Below are 23,510 nucleotides of genomic sequence, written 5' to 3'. Positions count from 1 at the left end.
CCAGGCTGCCCCCGCAGCCCGGCGAGCGCCAGGGGCTGAAGGACAACGGGATCTCATCAGAAAGCAGCTAATTAAGGACATTTCCAGCCCCCCGCCCCTCCCCTGCCTCGGCGGGCTCGGAGCAGCAGCAGATGCGTGCCGGGCTCTCAGCCTGGCACATACATTTACTAAATTGATGTATGTCCGTACATACGCTCGCAGTCAGCGGCGCTGCTCGGAAATAAACTGCGGGAGCCGAGCCGCGTAAATCTTCCCGAGATGGGGAACGGAGGAATTCAGAATTAAAACTGAAACCTGGCTTCCCACCCGCTCCCCCCCTCGCCAATAACAGGCTCTTTAAACCGAAATTGATCTCTCTCATTGGTATGCGGCTGCTGCAGAGGCTCCTGCCCTTTGTTCTGCAAGGCAGCGAGCGGGGAAGGAGCGGCCGGGATTTGCGCAGATGGAGTGGCCGAGCAGGAGACCCCCGGCCCGGGGAGACCACCCAGCCGTGCCGGCCCTCGGCCCCGGGCTGTGCTCCGGGCATCGCCTTTAGGATGCCCCAGCCCCAATATTCCTGAACAATTAATTAATCCTAAATATCGGGGGCTGTCGGCTCTTAGGGAAAGGATTCTCCCTGCTCAGAGCCGCTGTCCGGGCGAGGTCAGCTGGTCACTCACTGCCCGGCGCTGGCCGGAGCTGGGCTTCCAGCGTCCACCTTGGTGTTTGTCCTCCCTTTTTGCCAGGGTGGTCTCGCACCAGCGCCGTTAATTAAAAACACAGGCGCAGCGGGAGCTTCCCCGGGGGCGCTTTAAGCGGTTTGAAACTTTGCTGCATGTTAATCCCGGCTCCTCTGGAATTCCCGCAGCAGCCCTGAAAGGGCAGGGAAATGGTTATTGCTGCACCTTCCGCAGCAGCGCCGCCCGCCCAGGGAGGGCACAGAGCTGCAGCTGCATCCCCCTCTGGAACCCTGAACTGTGGGGCTGGAGCTGCATCCCCCTCTGGAACCCCAAATTGGGGCTGGAGCTGCATCCCCCTCTGGAACCCCAAATTGGGGCTGGAGCTGCATCCCCCTCTGGAACCCCGAACTGGGGCTGGAGCCTCACTCTGCTCTAAACCATCCACATTTACCCTTTTACTGCTGGGATGGATGGAGCAGGGATGGATGGATGGATGGATGGATGGATGGATGGATGGATGGATGATGGATGGATGGACGGACAGATGGACCAGGTGATTTGCAGGGTCTGGAGCATCATCCTTGCTGTGCCTCCCTCCCTGCTCTCTCCCTCCAGGTGTGGCACGGGGACAGTTTCACTTGTCCCCCTCATTCCACTTGTCCCCCTGCCCCTTCCGGTCCCCACACGTCGTTAACTGGTTCCACTGGGCCACGTGGCACTGCTGGATCCCAGGGCGGTGGCAAGTGGCCAAGTCCAGGCATATGGTTGGGTTTTATTTTAATGGGGCGCTCATAGATATTTAATAACTTGCATGGCTCTTTGTTTGCTTTTGATAATCGGGTAATAAAATAATTCAGGCTGATTTATACAATGTTTTACAGCTCTTCTGTGAGTGAAAGTGCCTCCTGTAACTCGCAGGCATTTGGCTTGGGTACCTGTTCTCCTTAGCAGGGCCCTTTTTATACAAAAAAATCATAACAACAACCCGTGGAGAAGCCGTGTGTGTTACCGAGAACCCACAAACTGCTGCCATCTGGGGCTGCCTCTCGTTCCTGGGCCTCCGTCTCCGTTTGGCCAGCGCTGGAGCAGCCCTGCTCTCTGCCTCGGGCTCCCAGATGCTGCTTCAGTACAAATAAATAAAAATAATTTGGCAAGAGCTGGGAGCCGGAGCCGCTTCCTCGGGGAGCGAACATTCCGCAAACAATGCCAGCCGATTGTCTTTTCTGGATCTGATTGTCCTTTCAGATCTGACTGTCCTTTCTGGAGCTGATTGTCCTTTCTGGAGCTGATTGTCCTTTCAGATCTGATTGTCCTTTCAGAGCTGATTGTCCTTTCAGATCTGATTGTCCTTTCTGGATCTGATTGTCCTTTCAGATCTGACTGTCCTTTCTGGAGCTGATTGTCCTTTCAGATCTGATTGTCCTTTCTGGAGCTGATTGTCCTTTCAGATCTGATTGTCCTTTCTGGATCTGATTGTCCTTTCTGGAGCTGATTGTCCTTTCAGATCTGATTGTCCTTTCAGATCTGATTGTCCTTTCAGAGCTGATTGTCCTTTCAGAGCTGATTGTCCTTTCCCTCCTGCAGGGCTCCGGGGCCCTGGACATGTCCCTGCCCTCCACGCCGGACATCAGGATCAAGGAGGAGGAGCCGGTGGAGGTGGACTCGTCCCCGCCGGACAGCCCCGCGTCACGGCCACGCTCGCCCCAGCACAAGGACAAGGTGGGGCCGTCCCCACGTCCCCATGGTCCCTTTGCATGTGGGGCCAGGGCCTGAGCTGGGCTTTTCTGGGGCCTGAGTTGGGCTCCTTGAGGCCTGAGCTGGGCCTCTGAAGGGACGGGCAGAGGGGCTGGAGCTTCCCCTCCCTCTGAAACACCCTGAGCTGAGGGGCAGGAGCGCGTCCCCTCCTCACCGTGTGCTCCCCTCAGTTTCTGGGTTTTTGGAGGCTGCAGGGTTTTTGGAGGCTGCAGGATTTGAAGGCTGGCTGTCAGCAGTCCCTGTTGTGTGTTCTGCCCTGCAGGAACTGCCCTCCAAGCCGCTGATGCTCTCCACACCCACGCCCACCATCGTGCGGCCGGGCTCGCTGCCGCTGCACCTGGGCTACGACCCCCTGCACCCCACGCTGCCGTCCCCCACCTCCGTCATCACCCAGGCCCCCCCCTCCAACAGACAGCTGGGGTGAGTACGGGCAGCGTGTCCTGGGGCAGGAATGCGGATCCTGAATGAGCTCCAGGGGCTGCTGGAGGCTGCTCACGGCTGCTCACGGCTGCTCATGGCTGCTCACGGCTGCAGCAGTGCTGGGATGGGAGTGCAGGAAGCAGGAACTGATTGTCCTGGAGTGAGGGAACAAGGCAGAGCTCAGTGAAACGAGACAAAACTCGCCGTGGGGAGAGATGAAAGCGCTCCCTGAGCTCAGCACGGCGGTGCCCGGCGGTGGGGAACTGTCTGGAGCTGGAATTGCTCAGGGATTGTCCCTGGAGCTGGAATTGCTCAGGGATTGTCCCTGGAGCTGGAATTGCTCAGGGATTGTCTGGCCCTGGAGGCTCTGGAGGCTGTGGCTCCGGGCTTGGCAGGGCCTGCTCGGGAAGGAAGGAGCCTGAGGGTGCAGGGATGGTCCTGAGCCCTCGGGACAGGCACAAACCTGGAAAACGATTCGGGAATTGTTTGTTTCTGCAGGTCTCCCACCGGCTCCCTCCCGCTCGTGGTGCAGCTCGCCAACGGCCAGGCCATGCCCGTGCTGCCCGGCCCCCCCATGCAGATGCCGTCTGTCATTTCGGTGAGAGAAACTTCCAGAACTCCCTGTCCGGAGCAGGGAACGGGCCTGGCCCTGCCAAGCGCTGCCGTTCACGAGCGCTTGGATCTCTGTCCCTGCGAGGCTGCGGGAGGAGGAGGAGGAGGAGGAGAGGAGGGGCAGCTCTGGCAGGGCAGCAGTAACGTGGGGATCACACCAGAGGGCAATAAGTTTGGAAAAATCCAAATCCGTGCCCGGACAGATGGCTGGCGCCGCCGGGCCGGGGCTGGGAGCCGCAGGATCCCTGATTAGCTGCTTCCATTTGGAACAGGCTGCTCCGAGGGCAGCCGAGCTTGCAGGGAACACGGCCGGCTGTGCCGGCCGGGGAATGTCACCTCCAGCCCGGGCTGGGCTCTGCACACGGAGCTGCCCGAGCGCTGCCGAGCCTCCTCACCCCTTCCCTCACAATTCCGAGCCCTTTGAGGGGCTAAAAGCATTTCCAAATCCTCCACATTCTGGTTTCTTTCCCTTTTTTGGAGGGAGAAAGCTCAAAGAGGAGGCACAGTGGCAGCTTTGCCACGGAACCAGAGCGGATTTGGTGCCTGATCCTTGCACTGCTGGGGAGGGGAGGGAGATATGGGATGGAGTTCAGGCGTTTGTCAGCATTTGCAGACCCGCTCTGTCAGGAGCTCCTGCAGAGCTGCTCCACTCCCCAACCCTGCTGTGCCCGCTCCCCTTGCAGCTGGCCCGGCCGGTGGCCATGGTGCCCAACATCCCTGGCATTCCCGGGCCCCCCATCAACAGCAGCGGGTCCATCTCGCCCTCGGGACTCCCGGCACAGTCCGAAGCCAAAATGGTGAGTGGTGGGGAGGGGGTCACGGGCCTGTTCCTCAGCCTGCTCAGTCCCTGGGCATCCCTGGAGCCCGGGCTGGGCACTGCCCGCTGAGCTGGACACTGCTGGGCTGGGCTGGGCTGGGCTGGGCTGGACACTGCCGTCCCTTCGGGCAGCCCAGCTGGGGACAGCTTTGGCTGGACTCGAGTCAGCCGCGGTGCCCTTTGCCAGCGGGGCGGCTGTGGGGTGACAGGAGCTGCTGAGGGCCCTGAGAGCTCCCCTGATGTCCCTTTTGCTTCCCTGGCAGAGGCTGAAGGCCAGCCTGGCAGCATCATCCTCGCTGAACGGCGGCAGCCTGGTGGTGGGCTCGGCCAGCACCATGGTGAGCGCGCGGCCGGAGCAGAGCCAGCTCCTGGTGCAGCACCCCGACGCCCCGTCCCCGGCCCAGCCACAGGTCTGTGCTGCTGCTGCTGCTGCTGCTGCTGCCGCCCCGGGCTGGGCTGCATCACCTGCGGCTCCCAGGGCTTGGGAAAACCTCCCAGTGTCCTTCCCGCTTTGCAGAACGGGTTAAAACCTCGCACTGAGGCACTCCCGGCCCAGCAGGCACGAGCTCCAGCCCTGCTCATCTGCCTGACGAGCTCTGGGGTTGGGAAGGAGCATTTCCCCTCTCTTCTCCCGCTCAATTACGGGGGTTAAGCGCTCCCCGCTCGGGCCATCAGCTCGGCTGGCTCCTGCCAGCCCGCCACATGCCAGCCTTCCATCAGCGTGGCCACCTGCTCCAGGCTCGCGTGGCTTCCAGGAGTTTAATCTCCATATGCCGTCCGACAGCGAGGGCGGGAGTGGGGCTGTGTCCCTGCCGTGGGGCTGTGTCCTCTCTGTGGGGCTGTGTCCCCTCCATGGGGCTGTGTCCCCTCCATGGGGCTGTGTCCCCTCCATGGGGCTGTGTCCCCTCCGTGGGGCTGTGCCCCCGCCGTGGGGCTGTGTCCCCTCTGTGGGGCCGGCATTGCCCCCTCTCCCCTGCCGGCCCTCGCTGCTTCTCCTTTGTTCTCCCGAATAGAACCGGGAGATGTGCGGCCCTGCAGAATCCGTGTTCCCATCGCCTGCAAGGGCTTCTTTGGCTGAAGGTTTTGAGGGGAAAATTAATTTTTAAAGCAAATTACCCGTTTAAAAAGCGGGCTTTGCTTCCAGCCCGAGCAGGACCGAGCTCTGCTCTGCTCTGCGGTGCCACCGCCGTGTCCTGCCTGCCCCAGGCTGCTGCTGAGCCTGTCCCCTGTCCCCTGTCCCCTGTCCCCTGTCCCCTGTCCCCTGTCCCCTGCCCAGGTGTCCCCTGCCCAGCCCACGCCCAGCACGGGCGGGCGCCGCAAGCGGGCGGTGGACGAGGACCCGGACGAGCGGCGGCAGCGATTCCTGGAGCGGAACCGCGCGGCCGCCTCGCGCTGCCGCCAGAAGCGCAAGCTCTGGGTGTCCTCCCTGGAGAAGAAAGCCGAGGAGCTCACGAGCCAGAACATCCAGCTGAGCGTGAGTATGTAACTGGGGCTGGGCCCTGGCACGGCGCTCTCCCCGGAGCTGCTCCCTGCCCGCGCCTCGCTCCTGCCTTCCCGTCCTCGGGGTTCACCAGTGCTGCGTCCTCGCTGTTTTCCCAGCGGGATTTCCTCTCCTGGCTGGGGGAGAGGGAGGCTCTGTGCCTGCTCTGCTTTTCCCGCATTTCCCTGGCTCTCTGTGCCCAGGAGTGTGCAGGAAACGCAGATTTTCCACTCCTGGTTTTCCCCGAATGCTCCCAGCACTGCCCAGGGCTGAGCTGGGCTGGTTCGGGTGGGTGATCCCTGCAGCTGCTGGAACCCCACCCTGGTGGTTTTGTTCCCTCCCAAGACAATTCTAGAAACGATTTCCTTGGGCACTTTTGGGATGCAGTTGTCTGGGTTTCAGCTGCTTCCCCACACGCGTCAGAGGGATAATCCAGTGGGTTTTTGGGAAGCAGACCTGGCTCACGGCCGCTCTCCGGGTGAGGAGGAGCTGGGATGTCCCCACCGGGCACTGCCGAGTCCCAGCAGAGCCAGTGGCGCTCCAGCTGTCCCTGGGCCGGTGGCAGCAGCTCGGGGACAGTGACAGGGACACTGCTGTGGGTGGAGGTGCCTGGGCCAGGGGCAGCTCAGCCCTGGCAGCTGGCACGGGTGGCAGCCACAGGTGACAGCCACGTGTGTCTGTGCCCTCAGAACGAGGTGACGCTGCTGAGGAATGAGGTGGCTCAGCTGAAGCAGCTGCTGCTGGCCCACAAGGACTGTCCTGTCACGGCCCTGCAGAAGAAGACTCAGGGCTACCTGGGTGAGTGATGGCTGTGCCACTCCCTGCAGAGGGCTGTGCCTGTCACCTCCTCCTTGTCACCTCCCTGCCACCTCCTCCATGTCACCTCCCTGTCACCTCCCTGTCACCTCTGGGTGCTGCTGGGCAGGGCTGTCACAGCGCAGGGACAGGGCAGGGACAGGGCAGGGACAGGGCAGGGACTGCAGCCCCCCTGGGCTGGGAGGGACCCCCGTGGCCCCTCGCAGGACACCCCCACCCCCAGCCCCCCATTTCTGCCCATCTCCGGCTCTGGGGGTCCCTTGGAGCTCGGGGTGGCCCCTGCCCAGGGTTGTGCCTCTCCAGGCTGGGGATTTGGTGTGGATCCAGCTCTCCCTGCTCCCGGCAGCGAGCCAAGCCCTCCATAATCCATTTGAAATCCAAAATTCGCTGCTGCACAGCAGAGGCAGAGTCGGGAAGGGCCAGACTCTCCCCATGATATCATGGAGCTCCATTGCTCTGCATTCCCATCGAGCTGGATCGGCTTGGAAGTGGAAAAAAAAAAAAAAGCTCTTTTTTATCTCCTTTTCTTCCCTTCATTTTTTTTTTTAATGCTGCCTATTTCATTATAACCAACCCGGGAGCTAAACACGATCTGGGTCCTCCTGCCCTCCCTGCAATACCAATTCCAGGCTGCTGTCAGGCTTTGGGAGGACGCTGGAGTCCTCTAGTGTTCCTTGGAAAAATGGGAGGAGAGGCAGGGATGGATGAGCTGAGAGAATGGAACGGGAAACTGCAAAAAACGAGGGAGAAAAAGAAAAAAAAATTATTTAAAAAAAAAAAAAATTCAATTCGGTGTCCTTGGGGGCTGTGTCTTGGTCCCATCTCTGGAGTTGTGTGCTGCCCGGTGAGGCACAGGGACGTGCTGGCACAGCCACTGTCACTCCTGCAGTGGCTGTCCCCACCCCTGGGTCCCTGGGCTCCTCTCCCCGCTCCCCACGGCAGCAGGGATTCATCAGCAATCTGAACATGAGAGCCAGCCCTCCCCTCTGCCCCTTTTTATGGCCCAGATTTGTGGCCAGGCAGGCCCCGGAACAAAGCCGCAGGTCCCTGATGGAATTGCAGCTGCCTCTGGACACTCGGGGGCTTTATTTGCAGTGCCTTGTAAATCTCCTGCCTTTTGGGGTGCCAGGGCAGGATACTGCTCTGTGCACCTTCTCCAAGCCCAGGCCAAGGTTGTTCCAGGGAAAGGGAGAAGGAAATCCGAGCCCGAGTCCACTCCCCAGTGCCCCCGGAGGTGTGCTGAACCCCAAACCTGATTTTTCCCCAGTATTGGAGGTTTTACGTGGGAGAAACATCCCAGCTCCTGCCTTTGTTTGCTCTCCCAATCAAACCTTTCAATTCAAATTCCATCCCACTGGAATTTGCTCCTGCTCTGTGGGTGCAGAGAGCTCCGGAGCCGGGGTTCACCGGGAGCGAGGGCTCTGCCCCTCCCGGCGCTGCGAGTTCCCAAAAAACACAGCAGGCAGAGCCTGGTGATGGGCTCGGATGGATTGTAGTGTCTCGGGGAGTAATAAAGAGCAGAGCAGGTGATTGAGGTAAAAAATGCCCCCAGAAGCCGAGCTCTTGGCCCTGCTGAGGGGATCCCGCTCCCCCTGGCAGGTGGGGAAGGAGCTGCTCAGCCTCGGGCTCGGTAACCTGAGGGGAAATTAATTCCTTGTACGAGGAATGAATGGTTGGGAAGGAACGGTGGGGATGAAGGTTGTGCCAGTGCTGCCCTCCTCGGGAAGCTGTGCTGCTTCCTGCCTGGAATTCCGGAGGGTTCCACGGCCTGGAATTCTGGAAGGTTCCAGCCTGCTTCTCCAAGGGATGGGGCCGGCCATCCCCAGCAGGAGGGGAGGATTGTTATCTCCCAGTTCTGTCCAGTCCTGCCAGAAGGGAGAGGGTTCCATATTCCATAGGGCTGGCTTCTTGCTCCAGGCTGGAATGGTCAGTGTCCAGCCAGTGCCCGATGGTCCCTGATCCCACTCTGGCCCAGCAGTGTTCCCACCCCAAACCAGCCCCATTCCCACCCCAAACCAGCCCCATTCCCACCCCAAACCAGCCCCGTTCCCACCCCAAACCAGCCCCGTTCCCACCCCAAACCAGCCCCTCTCCCACCCCAAACCAGCCCCATTCCCACCCCAAACCAGCCCCGTTCCCACCCCAAACCAGCCCCGTTCCCACCCCAAACCAGCCCCTCTCCCACCCCAGCCCCATTCCCAGCCCAGCCCAGCAGCTCCAAGCCCTGACGTTTTCCTCTCTCTGTTGCCGGTTCCCGGGGCAGAGAGCCCGAAGGAGAGCTCGGAGCCCACGGGCCCCCCCGCGCCCGTCATCCAGCACAGCCCGGCCTCGGCCGCGCCCAACGGGCTCAGCGCGGCGCGCTCGGCCGCCGAGGCCGTGGCCACCTCGGTGCTGGCCCAGATGGCCGGGCAAAGGACAGAGCTGGCCGTGCCCGTGGCCTCGCACGTCATCATGGCCCCACAGTCGCAGTCTGCCGGCAGATGATGGCCCCGGGCCCGAGGAGCGCCCGCTGCGGCCGCACGGACTGACCACAGCCCCGGCGCTGACCGGCGGCGGCCCGCCGGGATTTTTCTTTTTTGGGGTTTTATTCTTTTTTTTTTTTTTTTTTTTTTTGTTGTTGTTTTGTTTTGAGTTAAGGGCAGCTCTGGCGCTTTCCCCGCTGCGCAGCCCCCGCAGAGCCCCCGGGCAGGGCGGATCCCGGGATCGTGGGGTTAACACTAAACTCGGAGCTGCCCTGGGCAGGGCGCTGTGACACTCCGAGCTGTCCCCGTCTGCTCCCAGCCCCGTCCCCGCTCCCCGGACCGCTGCACCTTCGCCAGGAGCCGCCCGGAGCTCTGAGCTCCCTCCCCCAGCCCAGCCGTGGGTTTTGGACACGAGGGGAAGCGGGACTGCCCCGGCTTTGTGCCCTGGGACAAGGGGACAGCGTGGGGCTGGGGACAGACGCGTCCCCGGGCTCCCGGGGGCTGCTCCCAGGCAGGGGCTGGGAAAGGTACGGCCTGGCCAGGGCTGCTCCCGCGTTCCCGATGGAAACGGGGTCAGGACACGGGGCAGAGCCCAGCCGGCAGCGACACCGTGAGACCCCAAACCCGGCACCAACCCCGGCACCGCCGGGATCGCCTCCCGCCCACGGCACCTCGGTAACGGTGGCCTTAAATCATGGAATTGTTGCCCGTTCCAAGGGGAGGGAGCCGGGAACGGGGTCGGGCTTTGCTCCCACGGCAGCGTTTGGTCACCGAGCCTCCGTCGCTCCCCAGCCGGAGCAGCCAAAGGATCCTGGGCAGGTCAGATCCCAGCTCCCAAAATCCGGTCCCTTTTCCTGCACGCTGGGCTCTCCTGCGGCCGGCGGTGCTTCCCGAGGCTGCGGAGCCAGCAGCCGGGAAATGGGAAGGGCTCCCGCGTGCTTTTGGGATTTGGAAGGAATCTTGTCCCGGTCCGTGGAACTGCTCCAGCCCTTGGAATTCCTGCCCCTCACAGGTCCCTCCTCAGCCAAGCCCCCCCTCAGGTCGCACTTCGCCACTTTGGAGCCAGGTTGGTTTGTCCAGGTGATTCTGTTTGGTTTCCCCACACTTGGAAGGTTCCCAGGGACAGCAAAACCCAAAGCAAAGGCTGAGCAGGAGCCTGGGGTCCCGGCACGGGCGGGAAAGCCCCGAGATTTGGGGTTTTTCCAGCAGTGGGATCCGGCTTCTCCCCCTCCCTCTTTTGCCGTTTATCCTCAGCCGGGATCGGGACGGGGATCGGGGCTGGGGATCGGGGCTGGGCTGGGTTTGTGTTGCTGCTCCCGCGCTCCCCTTTTCCCCTTGCTCATCCCAGCTCCTCTCCGTGCCCGGGGTCACACCCAGCCCCGGGATTCTCACGTTCCCCGTTGCCACACCGCCATCGCCAGTGCCTTGAAAACTCCGCAAATCCTGGAAAGGTCGGTGGGAAAGCTCCAAACGTGGTCAGGGACAAGGAGGAAATGAGCTGGAGACAGGCTGGGCTGTAGCTGGGTCTGTTGTTGCTTCACTCACAGGCCTGGAGCTTCCCGTGCCCATTCCAGGCCTCTTTTACCCCAAAAAGCAGCCGCTCCTCACTTCGTGACCAGTTTTGGGGCAAACCCCCGCTGATTTCTGCCCCGTGGTGATTCCTCCCGTTTTCCCGAGGCTCCCGGGGCTGGCAGCCCCTGGCCCCGCTCGGCAGCGCCGGGCACCTGCACTTTGCCAGCCCCGGGGGTCCCGAGTCCCCTCCTGTCCCCGACCCCATCCCTGGAGCCGGGGGACATCGGGGGCTGCTCACGGCAGCTCAGCGGGGCTGAACGGGCTCCGTTAGGGTCGGGCCGGGGGAACACGAGGAGCGGGATCAGCTGGTGGGATTCGGGGTTTCTGCATTTTATCAGAACTGTGACTTTGAATAGGAACAAACGGCTGCGAAGCGGGGGAGCCCCACGATGGGGGAGCTCCTGCTCCTTCCCTCCTCTTCCTCCCTTTTCAGCCTCCAAATCCCCCAGGATTGGGCGGGGTGGGAAGACTTGGTGCCTCTTTCCCCCCCAGTCTGTTTTTTTTGCCCGGAATTCTTGGCTCAGGTGGGAATTGTGTCACTTTGGGACTGTGGACCCGTTCCTGCTCCCCCCGTCCCCCAGAACGAGCCCGGAGGTGCCGACGGGACACGGGAGGAGGGTCCCGGGCGTGCCCCCCACCCGCAGCTGCTTTGTGCCACGAGCTTTGACGATCAATAATGGAAGAAGCCAAAAAAGGACCCCCCAGTACCTGTGTAGTATTTTATCAGTCCATAGCGACGCGTATACGCTCCCATATAGCGCAGATCGGCCGCCCGGGCCTGGCCCGAGCCCCGCAGCCCCCGAGGGACCCCCGGCCCCGCCCGGCTCCTGTGAGCGGGTCCTCACAGCCCCCGCGGGGGCCCGGGGCCGCGGGGGGACCCGGGGGACACGTCCCAGCCTCCCCAGCCCTCGGCCGTGTCATACCAAACATGTAACGTGCCTTTTATTTATGCTGCAGGTATCACATTAAAATATTACCCAGGAGCCGCCGGCTGCTGCCCTTTGCTGGGGGGGTGCGGGCTGGGGACACCGCGGTGTCACCTTGTCCCACGGACTCCCCTGGGTGTCCCCGGGGGCTCACGGTGGCACTGGACGGAGGGTGACACCCTGCCCGGGGGGAGCCGCTTGTGGGGGCACCGCAGTGGCCCGGGGCACCCTCGGGGGCGTTTTTTGGGGCGATTTCGGCTGTTTTGGGGTCGGGGGGAACCGCAGGAGCGCGGAGCGGCCACCGGATGGCGACAGCGAAACGCGACCGGGCGAGGGGCGGGCTGGGGACAGGGAGGGGTCCCGGGGTCGGAGAGGGGGGTTCGGTCTGTGGGGGAATGCTCGGGGTTGGGCTCGGGGGGTCGCACCCCGGTTCCCGCACTGCCGTGACCTCCCCCCCCCCCCCCCCTCAGGCCGCCACCGCTGAGCGCCCGGCCCGGGCCCACCCGCGGCTCCGTCCGTCCACAAAGAGCTCAGCCCCGAGCCCCCGCTCTGCTCCCGCCCCCGGGGGCGATGTGGGTCCTGCCCCTCTTCTGCCCCCCAAGCCCCCCCGGCCCCAAGCAGACGCCGACACGGGGAGTACAAACCCCCCCAGCTTTATTCCTGGGGGGCCGATGGCACCCGGGGACCCTCCAGAGCGGGGCGGGGGCCAGGCCGGAGGGAGGCCCCGAGGTCCGTGTGTCCATCCCCCGCAGCGGGGTCAGCACGGCAGCTGCGGCCCGAGGTCCGGGCGGGCGGGGGCCGCGGTCCGAGCTCCGGGCAGGGCTCACTTGCCCCCGGCCAGGGCTCACTTGCCCCCGGCCAGGCCTCACTTGCCCCCGGCCATGATGCGCAGGTACTGCAGGGCGTTGCGGGCGGCGTGGGCGCGGGCGCCGTCGCGGGACGGCCCGGTCCCGTGGCACACCGTGGTCGGCTGCGTCGACAGCTCCACCAGGCACTGGTGCAGCCCGCTGAGGCTCAGCGCGCCTGGGGGGGCACAGCGCGGTCACCCCCGGGCGGGTGCGGCACCCGCCGGGTGCCCGGGGCGGGGCCGGCGGCGCTCACCGATGTCCAGGTAGCTGATGGCGAAGCTCTGCTCCTCCGAGAGCTCCTGCAGGAGCGCGCAGGCCCCGCCGGGCGCGGGGGCCGCCCCCCGGCTCCGCAGCTGGCCCAGCTTCTCGCCCGCCGAGTTGCGCAGCGGGTCCCAAGTGCAGCCGGGGGCGCGGCCCCGCAGCCCCTCCAGCCGCGGGCACGTCTGGGGAGGGGGCACGGGGCGCTCGGGGACCGTCCCGAGCCCCCCGAGGTGTGGGAACCCCCCCCGGGAACAGGGAACGGGGGGGACACCCACCCACAACCCCGAAGCCATCCCCTATGCGCCCTGGGGCAGGGGTGCAGAGGGGCGCTCTGGGGTGGCCACGTCCCTCCCAGTGTCCCCAGTGTCCCCAGTACCATGTTGAACTGGTCCTCCTCGCCCTCGGCCTCGCTGCCGTCCCGCGGCTCCATGGGCACGTTGTGGATCCGCACCAACATCTTGGCGGCCGCGTTGCGCTTGGCCAGCTTCTTGGAGGTGCCGCTGCCTGGGGAGGGGGCCCGGCGTGAGCCGGGACCCCCCGGCAGCGCCCCCGAGACCCCCGGGGGCCCCGTCCCCCTCACCGATCTCCACGAATCTCTCCACGCGGCACGTCATGGTGAACTCCTTGCGGTGCGCCGGCCCCGACTCCTGCGTCACCGTGTACTCGGGCAGGCGCCAGCCCTTCTGCACCACCAGCTCCTGGGGACAGCGACAGCGACACCCCGGCGTGGGGACACGGCCACCCCGGCGTGGGGACACGGCCACCCCGGCGTGGGGACAGGGCCACCACAGCACGGGGACAGCCCCGCAGAGGCCCCAAAAGGCGGGCAGCGGGCTCCAAAGTGGAGGTAACCAGCCCAAAATGGATAACCGGCCCCAAAAGGAAGATGACTGTCCCCAAAAGGGGGATAACCCGCTCCAGGATGGGGATAATGGCCCCAAAATGGGGATAATTGTTCTCAGTATGGGGATAACCACCCCCAAAAGGCACATAACTGTCCCCAAAACGGAGATAACCAGCCCAAAGCAGGGATTATGGTCCCTAAATGGGGAGAAGCAGCCCCAAAATGGAGGTAACTGTCCCCAAAAGGAGGAAGAGCCCCCAAATGCCTTCATGTTTCCCCCAAAAATGGGCAAAGTCACCCCCCCAAAGGCCGTGTCCCCCCCACCCAGGCCAGGTCATCACCCCCAAAATGGGAATGGGTCCCAAACCGGGGGAGGGGGCGGATTGTTGTCCCCTCGTGTCCCCCGCAGTGTCACCCACCTGCAGAGCCCCCACAGGGTTACACTCGGACTGGGGGGGGGACACCGGCGGGTTCATCTCCAAGGGGGGGGCCCTGTGGGGGCGGGGGGCCCAGGGGGGCACCCGCGGCCCCCTCGGGGGGCACAGAGGGGTGGGGGGGGTGGGATGGGGCACGGGGACCCCCTTACCTGGGCGAGGGGGGGGGCGCAGCGGGGGCCGGGGGGGGCGCGGTGGGGCCGGGCTGTGCCGGGGGCTCCGGGGGGAACGGAGAGCTGGGGGCAGGGGGACATGTCAGAGCCACCCCCCCAGGCCTTATGGGGACCCCTGACCCCCCTGGGAACCCCCAAACCCCCTTAAGGACTCCCAGACCCCCCCAGACCCCCTTGGGGACCCCCAGACCCCCTCGGAGACCCCCAGACCCCCTTGGGGACCCCCTCAAACCCCCCACAGCTCACCAGACCCCTCGAATCCCACAGGACCCCAAAGGCCCCTCTGGGTACCCCAAACTCCTCTGGCTGCCCCCCCGGCCCCACCTGTGCTCCAGGGGCTCCAGCATGGCCCCCCCCCCTCTCAGCAGCCTCAGGGCCACCTCGGCCGCCTTGTGCTTCGCCGCCTTCTTGCTGGGACCCTGCCCTGGGGGACACCGCGCGTCAGGGGACACCCCGGGGACACCCCGGGACCCCTGCCCACCTCCCGCGGGCCCCAGGGACCCCCCAGCAGCACCCAGCTTCTTGGGGATCCCCCTCCGTGTCCCCGCCCCAAAGCACGGGGGAGACCCTCGGGGACAGAGGGGGGGTCCCAGCCTGGGGACAGGGATTTGGGGTCCCAGCAGCGCAGGGGGTGTCCCCGAGGGGACAGGAGGGACAGGGCTGGCCCGGGCTGGATGTGGGGGCTCCCGGGGGGTCCCCGGGGGTCCCACCGGTGCAGCTGATGTCCCCGAGGGTGACGCGGAAGGTGAAGTTGGGCTGGTGGGCCTGGCCCTCGGCCTTGAGCAGGTCGTAGCCGGGGGTGCGTCCTAAGCGTGTCCCATACTCCTGCAGGAGGCTGATGGGCGTCTTCCCGGGGCTGGCGGCCACCATCTGCTCCAGGCTGGGGACAGGGGACACGGCTGTCACCCCCCCTGCGGCACGGCGGGGACACCGAGGCGTGGGGACACCGAAGCGTGGGGACACCGAGGCGTGGGGACACGGCTGTCACCACAGGGCTGGGGCAGGGCTGTCACCAGGGCGCAGAGGGGACACCCGGCACTGGGACGTGAGCACGGGGGTGGCACCACTGGGGACACAGACAAGGGGTGGCACTGCCATGGAGTGTGGGGACACGGGCTGGCATTTGTGTGTGACGCGGTGACACAGGGACAGGGATGGAGCCCCTGCGCTGTGTGGGGACTGCCACGCGTGCGGGGACACGGGTGGCACTGGGGACACGGGGACACGAGTGGCACTGGGGACACGGGTGGCACTGGGGACACGGGACAGGGGTGGCACTGGGGACACGGGACACGGGTGGCACTGGGGACACGGGACAGGGGTGGCACTGGGGACACGGGACAGGGGTGGCACTGGGGACACGGGACACGGGTGGCACTGGGGACACGGGACACGGGTGGCACTGGGGACACGGGGACACGAGTGGCACCACCGGGGATGCGGGCACAGGGATGCCACCGCCACACGCCACAGGGACAGCCCTGTCCCCCTCCCCCGCCCCGCACGGGGCCATCCCCGGGTCCCCCCGCCCCGTCTCGCGCCCCCCGCGCCCAGGCCCGGCCTAGGCCGCCCCCTCCCCCTGCCCGCCACGGCCGCGGCGCGGGGGGGCTGCGGCTGTGCCGGGGCAGCCCCGGGCGGTGCCGGGGGGCGCCGGGGGTCCCGGTACCTGGGGAAGGCGCCGCCGCTCCGCCGGGCCCCGCCCGCCCCCTCCTCGCTCATCCCCGCCGCTCCGGCCGCCGCCCGCGCCGCCAGGGGGCGCGCGGCATCACGGGAGCGCCGCGCGGCGCGGGGGACTCTGGGAAATGTAGTCCGCCCTGCGCGGCCCGCACCGCGCGCAGCCGCCGTCAAACCCTGCGGCGGACTACGCTTCCCACAACCCCCCGCGCCAAAAAGAGGGCGGGAAGGTGGTGGAGGCGGTAGGAGGGGTCACGTGGTGCTGGAGGTGGGGGGTGGTCCTGCCTCAGTTTCCCCCCGACGTGGGGGGATGGGGGACAATGGGGACAATGGGGACGGGGCAGAGGTGGCGCTGGTCAGAGTGGGAGCGTTGGGATCACACCGGGAGAACTGGGGACGGAGGGACACCCGTACTGGGAACACTGGAATAAGATTGGGAGCACTGGGCTCGAAGGGACACCCGTACTGGGAGCACTGGGATCGCACTGGTGCCCCGTGTGCTGCTGGGCCGGGCGGGCCCGGTGCCGCCGGGGCCATGGGGGCACCGCCGGGGCCGGTGCTGGAGGTCCCGGTGCCGGTCCCGGTGCTGGTGCCGGGAGGTCCCGGTGCCGGTGCCGGTCCCGGTGCAGGTCCGGGAGGGGTCCCGGTCCCGGTATCAGAGGGCTCCTGGTGCCCATGCCGATCTCTCCGGTACCGGGGGCGGTCCCGGTGCAGCATCGGGGTCCTGCTGCAGAATCGGGGCCCCGGGGCGGAACCAGGGCGGTCCCGGTGCCTGTGCTGGTCTCCCCCGGTGCTGGATCGGAGTCCCGGTGCGGTATCGGGGGTCTCGGTGCCGGGGGAGGGGTCCCGGTGTCATTCCGTGGTCCCGGTGTCGTGTCGCGGTCCCGGTGCAGGATCTGGGTCCCGGTCCCGGTCTCTGCGGTGCGGCGGTTCCCGGTGCGGTACCGGGGTCCCGCTGCGGTACCGGGGGGGGTCCCGCTGCGGTACCGGGGTCCCGGAGCGCTGCCGGGGGGGATTTCGGTGCCCGTGCCGGTCTCTCCGGTGCGCGGGGCGGGGCCGGGGCGGGGGCGTTCCCGTCGGGCGGGGCCGTTCTCGCCCCCCGCCCCCACCGCGGCCCCGGCCCCGGTCCCGGCCCCGCCCGCCGGGCCCAGCCCCACCAGCACCGGCACCGCCGGGACCCCCCCGGCACCGGGACCCCCCCGGCATCACCCGCATCCCCGGGCGAGGGGCCCGGAGCCCCCCCAGGTACCGGCACCGGCAGAGCGGGGAGAGCGGGGGGATGTGCCGGGATGGGGGGGCGGGGGCAGCACCGGGGATGCGGCGGGGGGGGCAGGACCGGGATGGGGGGGGGGATGGACCGGGATGGGGGGGGGGGGCAGGACCGGGATGGGGGGGATGGACCGGGACGGGGGTGGGGGCAGGACCGGGATGCGGCCCCGGGGCGCTCTCGGCCCCCCCGCCATGGCCGGGTCCCCCCCAGGCCCGGGGGGGCTTCTCCCGCCCCCTCCCCCCCTCGGCCGCGGGGGCCCCCGGGGGGGGGGCGGGGGGGGGGAGGGGACACGCGCGGCCTTTGCGCGCTCGCGTGCACGCGCGTGACCCCCCCGAGCCCCCCCCGGCCGGGCTCGCGCCCCGTGCGCGCGCTCGTGACCTCTCACGCACGCGCGGGCGGGCGGGGGCGGGTGCGAGCGCGCGCGACCTCCCCGCCCCCGCCCGCTCCCCATGTCGCGACAGGGCGCCGTGTCCCGACATGACGCGCCGGCGGGGGCGCTGTTTCGCCCCCGCTCCCCTCCTCCCGCACTGCGCTGTCGCGACACGGGGCCGGCGCTGTCGCACGTCGCAAACCTGCCCCCGCTTTGTCCCGAGCCCCCCCCGCCTCCCCCCGGGTCGCTGCTCCCCCGCTCCTGCCTCAGTTTCCCTGGGGGCTGGGGAGGGGGGCAGGCTCCATCCCTTACCGGGATGACGTCACCGTGTGACGTGATGTCACCACGGGGGGACACGCGCGACACCTGGAGGGGCGGGTCGTGTCCCCCTCCCCCGCGGGTCCCTCGGGGTGACGTTCAGCCCCTCCCCCGCCACCACCGTGACTCAAGCCCCCCCCAGTTTTAGTGATGACATCATCGCCGGGCGCGCTGTTGCCATGGCAACTCCCCCCCCCTCCCCGGGGACCCCTCGTGCCTCAGTTTACCCCGAGAGGTTTGCGCGTGGCCGGGGGTGACCTGGCACGCGCCCTCGCGGCACTTTGGGGGCACACGGGGGGGAGGAGCGGGCGCAAAGGGGTCACAGCTCTCCCGGGGGTCCCGGAGGGGTCACACGTCTGGCCGGGGGGGCTCAGCCCATGGTCAGGGGCTCCCGGGGGTGCTGCAGGGCTCGCCCCCGGTCCCGGGGTGTCCGGCCCCGCTGACCCGGTCCGGGGTGCCCGGCCCCGCTGACACAGCCCCGGTCCCGCTGTCCCCAGGCTCCGGCCATGGCCTGCCTGCACGAGACCCGCACTCCGTCGCCGTCGCTGGCGCTGCCGTCGGACGGGACCCCCGAGCAGGAGCTGACCCCCACCCAGTGCGTCCTGCGCGATGTCCTGCCCGCCCCCAGCGCCCCCCCCGAGGCCTGGCCCCGCCGGGGGGGGACCCGGCCCCCCGAGCTCGGCCCCGAGGCCGCGGGGCCGCTGGCGGCCGATGCCGCCCACCTGCGCTGCCAGGCCGGGGGAGGATTCCTGGAGGGGCTCTTCGGGTGCCTGAAGCCCGTGTGGACCATGATCGGCAAAGCCTACGCGGCCGAGCACAAACACCCACCCGAGGGTCAGCGGGGACGGGGACAGGGGACAGGGGACGGGGACAGGGGACAGGGGACAGGGGACAGGGGACAGGGGACAGGGGACAGGGGACAGGGGACAAACACCCACCCGAGGGTCAGCGGGGACAGGGACAGGGGGAGAGGCTGAGGGGGTAAAGGGGGCAGAAGGGATAAAGGGGGAGTGAGGGGTAAAGAATGGGGTGAAGGGGGAGGTAAAGGAGGGTCCCAGGGGGTAAAGGAGGGGGTGAGAGGAGGAAAGAGGGGGTGAAGGAGGTGTGTGGGGTGGGGGTGCCACGGCTGGGGGTGCACCAGGGCTGCCATGGGGATGGGGGTGCACTGGGGGTGCCAGGGCTGGGGGTCCCGCTGGGGTGGGGGTGCCATGGCCGTGGGTGCCCACAGACCCCTGGGAGGTGCCGTTCGAGGAGATCCTGGACCTGCAGTGGGTGGGCAGCGGGGCGCAGGGCGCCGTGTTCCTGGGCCGCTTCCACGGCGAGGAGGTGGCCGTGAAGAAGGTGCGGGACCTCAAGGAGACCGACATCAAACACCTGCGCAAGCTCAAGCACCCCAACATCATCACCTTCAAGTGAGCGGGGGGACACCGTGGGCATGGGGACACTGCAGGAATGGGGCACAGGCGTGGCACGGGGCATGGAGCGTGCTGGAACATGGACGTGGCGTGGGCATGGCATGGGCACAGCTTGGCATGGAATGGCATGGAATGGACATAGCACGGATGCAGCATGGACATAGCATGGGCATGGAATGGCATGGAATGGACATGGCATGGACATGGCACGGGCACGGCCACAGAGGTCATGGACACACCACGGGCACGGGGACCGGCAGCATGGCGTGGACCAAGGCGGGCAGGACACGGCGAGGATCCGGGCACGGACGCTCAGGGCAGCCTGGTGGGGTGTCCTGGATCGAGCGGTGGCCCCGGGGGCCCGCGGTGGGCGCTGAGGTGTCGCTGTGCCCGCAGGGGCGTGTGCACCCAGGCCCCCTGTTACTGCATCATCATGGAGTTCTGCGCCCAGGGGCAGCTCTACGAGGTGCTGCGCGCCGGCCGCAAGGTCACCCCCTCCCTGCTGGTCGACTGGTCCATGGGCATCGCCGGCGGCATGAACTACCTTCACCTGCACAAGATCATCCACCGGGACCTCAAGTCGCCCAAGTGAGCCGGGGACGGGGCTCAGAGCACCCCTGGGTGCCCCCGGGCGCGGGGATGAGCACGGGGTGGGTGCGCGGGCACGGCGGGGCCGTGGCATTGGCGTGGCGCTGAGCGCGTGTCCCCAGCATGCTCATCACCTACGATGACGTGGTGAAGATCTCGGACTTCGGCACCTCCAAGGAACTCATCGACAAGAGCACCAAGATGTCGTTCGCCGGCACCGTGGCCTGGATGGCCCCCGAGGTCATCCGCAACGAGCCCGTCTCCGAGAAGGTGGACATCTGGTGAGGCTGCACGGCCATCGGGGACACTGGGCAGCTCCGGTGGCACTGGGGACACAGCAGTGGCGGGCAGTGGGGACGGGAGGCGTTGTGGAGACACCAAGGACACGGGGGGACACCAGAGATCGGGACACTGGGGACACTGGGAGCGACATTGCAGGGCCAGGGGACGTGGGGCAGCAGGAGGCCACTGTGGGTGACGGGGGCTGCGGGTGCCCACAGGTCCTTCGGGGTGGTGCTGTGGGAGCTGCTGACAGGCGAGATCCCCTACAAGGACGTGGACTCGTCGGCCATAATCTGGGGCGTGGGCAGCAACAGCCTCCACCTGCCCGTCCCCTCCAGCTGCCCTGATGGCTTCAAGGTGCTGCTGCGCCAGTGCTGGTGAGTGCCCAGGGGACACGTGGGGACACCCTGGGGACGCTCTGTGGGCACCCGTGCCATGGGGGACCCCACCACAGGCAGGGCCGTGGGGCCAGCACGAAGAACCTGCCCCGTGCAGGGCCGGGGGGACTCCTGGTTGTAGCGCTGCCCCCCCCCCGGGTCCTGTGCACTCTGTCCCTGGTCCCCAGAACATTCTGGACCCCCCAGAACCCTCCTGAGAACTCCCAGACCCCCCCAGCACCTCCAGGACTCTCCCAGCCCATCCTCAGGGCCGTGTCCATCCCCCAGGAACAGCAAACCCCGGAACCGGCCGTCCTTCCGCCAGATCCTGCTGCACCTCGACATCGCCTCGGCCGATGTCCTCTCCACCCCGCAGGAAACCTACTTCAAATCCCAGGTACCGGGTCCCAGCACCCCAGAGCCCGATCTTCCAGCCCCACGGGGCCCCAGCACCCACGGCTGCAGTGGGCAGCTCGGCCGGAGCCCGGGGCAGTGACAGCGCTGTCCCTGTGCCGCAGGCCGAGTGGCGAGAGGAGGTGAAGCTGCACTTCGAGAAGATCAAATCGGAGGGGACGTGTCTGCACCGGCTGGAGGAAGAGCTGATCAACCGCCGGCGAGAGGAGCTGCGGTGGGGCCGTGCTGGGGGCTCTGCGGGGGGACGGGGGGCGCAGGGAGGGCCGCGGGTCACTGTCCCTGCTGCGGGGCCACCCTGTCCCGGTGCCCGGGCCCCGCGTGGTGACGCCGCGCGTGTCCCCAGGCACGCGCTGGACATCCGGGAGCACTACGAGCGGAAACTGGAGCGCGCCAACAACCTCTACATGGAGCTCAGCGCTCTCATGCTGCAGCTGGAGCTCAAGGAGAAGGAGCTGCTCAGGTGGGTGGGCAGCACCCCCCAAATGACACCCAAATACCGCCCCTAAACAGCACCCCCAGCGCCCCCGGCGCGCACCCCAAGGCCAGTCCCTTTGTCCACCCCGTGCTTTCCCCTTACCCCGTGGCCACTCCCCGCCGCCGTGGCCGCTGCCCAGGCCCCGCTTGCCCGGGCCGGGGGCGCGGGTGCCCACGCGTGGCCCGTGGCAGGCGGGAGCAGGCGCTGGAGAAGCGCTACCCCGGGCTCTTCAAGCCGCGGGTGCCGCGGGGGCTCCTGCACGGCAACGCCGTCGAGACCCTCATCAAGAAACGCAACGTCCCGCAGAAGCTCTCGCCCCACGGCAAGCGGTGAGCGGGGGCTGGGGGCCCCGGGGGGGCACCTTGGGGCGTTTGCGGTGGGGGGAGATGGGGGGGAAATGGCGGTCTGGGGACCTGGGGTCGTTTAGGGGACTGGGAGGACTGCGTTCTTTGGGGTGGGGGTGTCTGGGCTATTTGGAGAGGGGGGAGATGCTCCGGGTGTGCTTGGGGACCTCGGAGTGGGGCCTGGGGTCCTTTGGGGGACTTCTGGGGCTGCGGGCGCCGGTGTTCCTCGGAGGGAGGGGGGTTCTTTGGGGCTGTGGATATCCCAGGGGTCCCGGATCCCCACCCACAGCCCTTCCCTGTGTCCCTCCCTGTGTCCAGCCCCGACATCCTGAAGCCGGAGGTGCTGCTGCCCAAGCTGGACGCGGCCATGGCGCAGGTGGCCCTGCCGGGGTGTCCCAAGGGCCCCCCGTCCCCCGGGCGCAGCCGCCGGACCAAGGGCCGCCACCGCAAAGCGGGGCCCCGGGGGGGCTGCGGGGAGCCGGGACCCGAGGCCGGCACCCCCCGGGGTCCCCCCGCCACCGCCGCCAGCCCCGACATCCTCGGGGGCACCCTGGAGGCCGCAGGGGCCCCCCCGGCCACGGCACCTGATGTGGGGCCCGAGGGGGCCACGGGCTCCCAAGGGTCCCCCCCGCCGCAGCCCCCCACTCCCGGGGAGCCGGAACGGGAGAGCGGCGCCGGCCGGGCGGGGAAAGGGGGGCCCGGGCAGCACCTCACCCCCGCGGCTCTGCTGTACCGGGCGGCCGTCACCCGCGGCCAGGTGAGACCCCCGGACCCCCGCGTCCCTTTGTGGGGGCGAGGACGAGCGGGGAGACCCCAGGACCGTCCCCGAAGTGGAAGGGGGGTGGATTCCCTCCGGGAGACTCCCGGGTCCTTTGCTGGGTCGGGGGGGAGCGGGTCAGGACCGAGGGTCCTTCCCGAGGGGCATCAGGAGGACCCCAAGACCCCTCCCTGTGCCCCCAGAAACGGGGGGTCTCGTCGGAGGAGGAGGAGGGCGAAGTGGACAGCGAGGTGGAGCTGCCGCTGCGGCAGAGGTGGGTGCTGCCCCCCCCGCGGGTGCCTGGGGACACCCACGAGGGGTCCGGGGCTGCTCGGACCCCCGTGTCCTCACCCCGCGCCCCCCTCGCCCCCTCCCCAGGTGGCCCCCGGGGATGAGCAAGCGCCAGTCGCTGTCGACCTTCAGCTCGGAGAACTTCTCAGACGGGGACGGTGACGAGGGCCACACGAGCGAGCCGTCGCACAGTGCCACCCCCGACGTGGGCAGCACCAACACGGACGAGCGGCCCGACGACCGCTCCGAGGACCTGCTGTCCCAGGGCTCCGAGATCCCGCTGGATGCGGCCCCCCCCGAGGGGCCCGGCCGCCGGCACGGGGGGCTCAGCCCCACCAAGGTGATGCCCCCACCCAGGGGCGCCCCCGGGCCCGGTCACCGTGGGGTGGGGAGGGTCGCCTGGGCTCCCCAGGAATGGTCACCGTGGGGCGGGGGGGGTCCCCCGAGCCCCCCGGGTGGGGTTGGCTCCCCCAGGGTGGTCCCCATGGGGAAGGGGGCGACGTCCCAGCCCCGTCTGTCCCCCAGGTCTCCGAGGACTCGGACTGTGACAGCGCGGAGCTGGACCACTCAGGCAGCGGCGAGGGGCCCCCCCGGCCCACAGCCCCCCCGGGCCTGTGACCTGCGTGCCCCCCACACCCCCACCCTGCACTCCCTCACTTGTACAGCCCCAAATATTTATATAAATATCTATGGCTCTCTACTGCTGCTGCTGCCTTGGGGGGCTCTGGGGTGAAGGACGGGGAGGGAGGGGGCGTTCCTGGCCCCCCTTCCACGTGCGGGTCCTGCTGGAAGCGCTCCCGGGGCGGGAGGGAGCTGCCCCCCAAAGCCAGCCCGGGGGTAACGGGGGGAGTTAAAG

The 23,510-nt window shown here is 67.6% G+C and overlaps 3 protein-coding genes across 4 annotated transcripts in view; 2 read left to right on the top strand and 1 right to left on the bottom strand.

Moving 5' to 3' along the window:
* The window catches only part of LOC102109929 (cyclic AMP-dependent transcription factor ATF-7), a 40,820-nt gene extending 29,244 nt beyond the window's left edge, over positions 1–11,576 (top strand). Inside the window, exons 5-12 of the mRNA XM_014261812.2 lie at positions 2,244–2,378; positions 2,677–2,834; positions 3,333–3,432; positions 4,130–4,243; positions 4,527–4,673; positions 5,540–5,737; positions 6,433–6,541; positions 8,823–11,576. Coding sequence (XP_014117287.2) covers positions 2,244–2,378; positions 2,677–2,834; positions 3,333–3,432; positions 4,130–4,243; positions 4,527–4,673; positions 5,540–5,737; positions 6,433–6,541; positions 8,823–9,043 — 1,182 coding nt within the window. The 3' untranslated portion in view covers positions 9,044–11,576. The remainder of the gene's footprint in view (positions 1–2,243; positions 2,379–2,676; positions 2,835–3,332; positions 3,433–4,129; positions 4,244–4,526; positions 4,674–5,539; positions 5,738–6,432; positions 6,542–8,822) is intronic.
* Positions 11,577–12,147: 571 nt separating this feature from the next.
* TARBP2 (TARBP2 subunit of RISC loading complex) lies at positions 12,148–15,835 on the bottom strand. 2 transcript variants are annotated; one of them, XM_088068749.1, is made up of 9 exons: positions 15,746–15,835; positions 14,790–14,959; positions 14,404–14,503; positions 14,059–14,142; positions 13,892–13,964; positions 13,209–13,326; positions 13,005–13,132; positions 12,621–12,810; positions 12,148–12,542 (listed from the first exon to the last, which is right to left on the bottom strand). In XM_088068749.1, the coding sequence occupies exons 1-9, from the start codon at positions 15,796–15,798 to the stop codon at positions 12,385–12,387; spliced, it is 1,074 nt and encodes a 357-aa protein (XP_087924875.1). In that variant the 5' UTR covers positions 15,799–15,835; the 3' UTR covers positions 12,148–12,384. The 2 variants fall into 2 exon arrangements, with proteins under 2 accessions (XP_087924875.1, XP_014117267.2); XM_014261792.2 differs by lacking the exon at positions 14,059–14,142.
* A 1,046-nt stretch (positions 15,836–16,881) lies between these two features.
* MAP3K12 (mitogen-activated protein kinase kinase kinase 12) lies at positions 16,882–23,317 on the top strand. Its single transcript, XM_088068748.1, has 14 exons — positions 16,882–16,998; positions 18,209–18,545; positions 18,940–19,123; positions 19,523–19,714; positions 19,837–19,995; positions 20,215–20,373; positions 20,662–20,770; positions 20,892–21,001; positions 21,131–21,247; positions 21,454–21,591; positions 21,925–22,363; positions 22,567–22,637; positions 22,742–22,994; positions 23,180–23,317. Exons 2-14 carry the CDS (start codon positions 18,218–18,220, stop codon positions 23,270–23,272), a joined length of 2,352 nt encoding a protein of 783 aa, XP_087924874.1. The 5' UTR covers positions 16,882–16,998; positions 18,209–18,217; the 3' UTR covers positions 23,273–23,317.
* Positions 23,318–23,510: the final 193 nt, after the last annotated feature.

This window comes from Pseudopodoces humilis, chromosome 32 (assembly GCF_049639895.1).
Source record: "Pseudopodoces humilis isolate 2021_Gansu_Grassland_sample_001 chromosome 32, ASM4963989v1, whole genome shotgun sequence".
Taxonomy (NCBI): Eukaryota; Metazoa; Chordata; class Aves; order Passeriformes; family Paridae; genus Pseudopodoces; species Pseudopodoces humilis.
The sequence above is the reverse complement of the archived record's forward strand: the minus strand, read 5'-3'. Positions and strand labels throughout refer to the sequence as shown.

Bases quoted from the DNA above. Each gene is read 5' to 3' on its own strand.
- MAP3K12 (XM_088068748.1), top strand. From the start codon at position 18,218: ATGGCCTGCCTGCACGAGACCCGCACTCCGTCGCCGTCGCTGGCGCTG. The intron at 19,124-19,522 runs GTGAGCGGGGGG...CTGTGCCCGCAG, and splicing joins CCCAACATCATCACCTTCAA to GGGCGTGTGCACCCAGGCCC. The intron at 21,592-21,924 runs GTGAGCGGGGGC...CCCTGTGTCCAG, and splicing joins CTCTCGCCCCACGGCAAGCG to CCCCGACATCCTGAAGCCGG.
- TARBP2 (XM_088068749.1), bottom strand. From the start codon at position 15,798: ATGAGCGAGGAGGGGGCGGGCGGGGCCCGGCGGAGCGGCGGCGCCTTC. The intron at 13,965-14,058 runs GTAAGGGGGTCC...CCGCCCCCACAG, and splicing joins GCGCCCCCCCCCTCGCCCAG to GGCCCCCCCCTTGGAGATGA. The intron at 12,811-13,004 runs GTACTGGGGACA...CCCCCTCCCCAG, and splicing joins AGGAGGACCAGTTCAACATG to ACGTGCCCGCGGCTGGAGGG.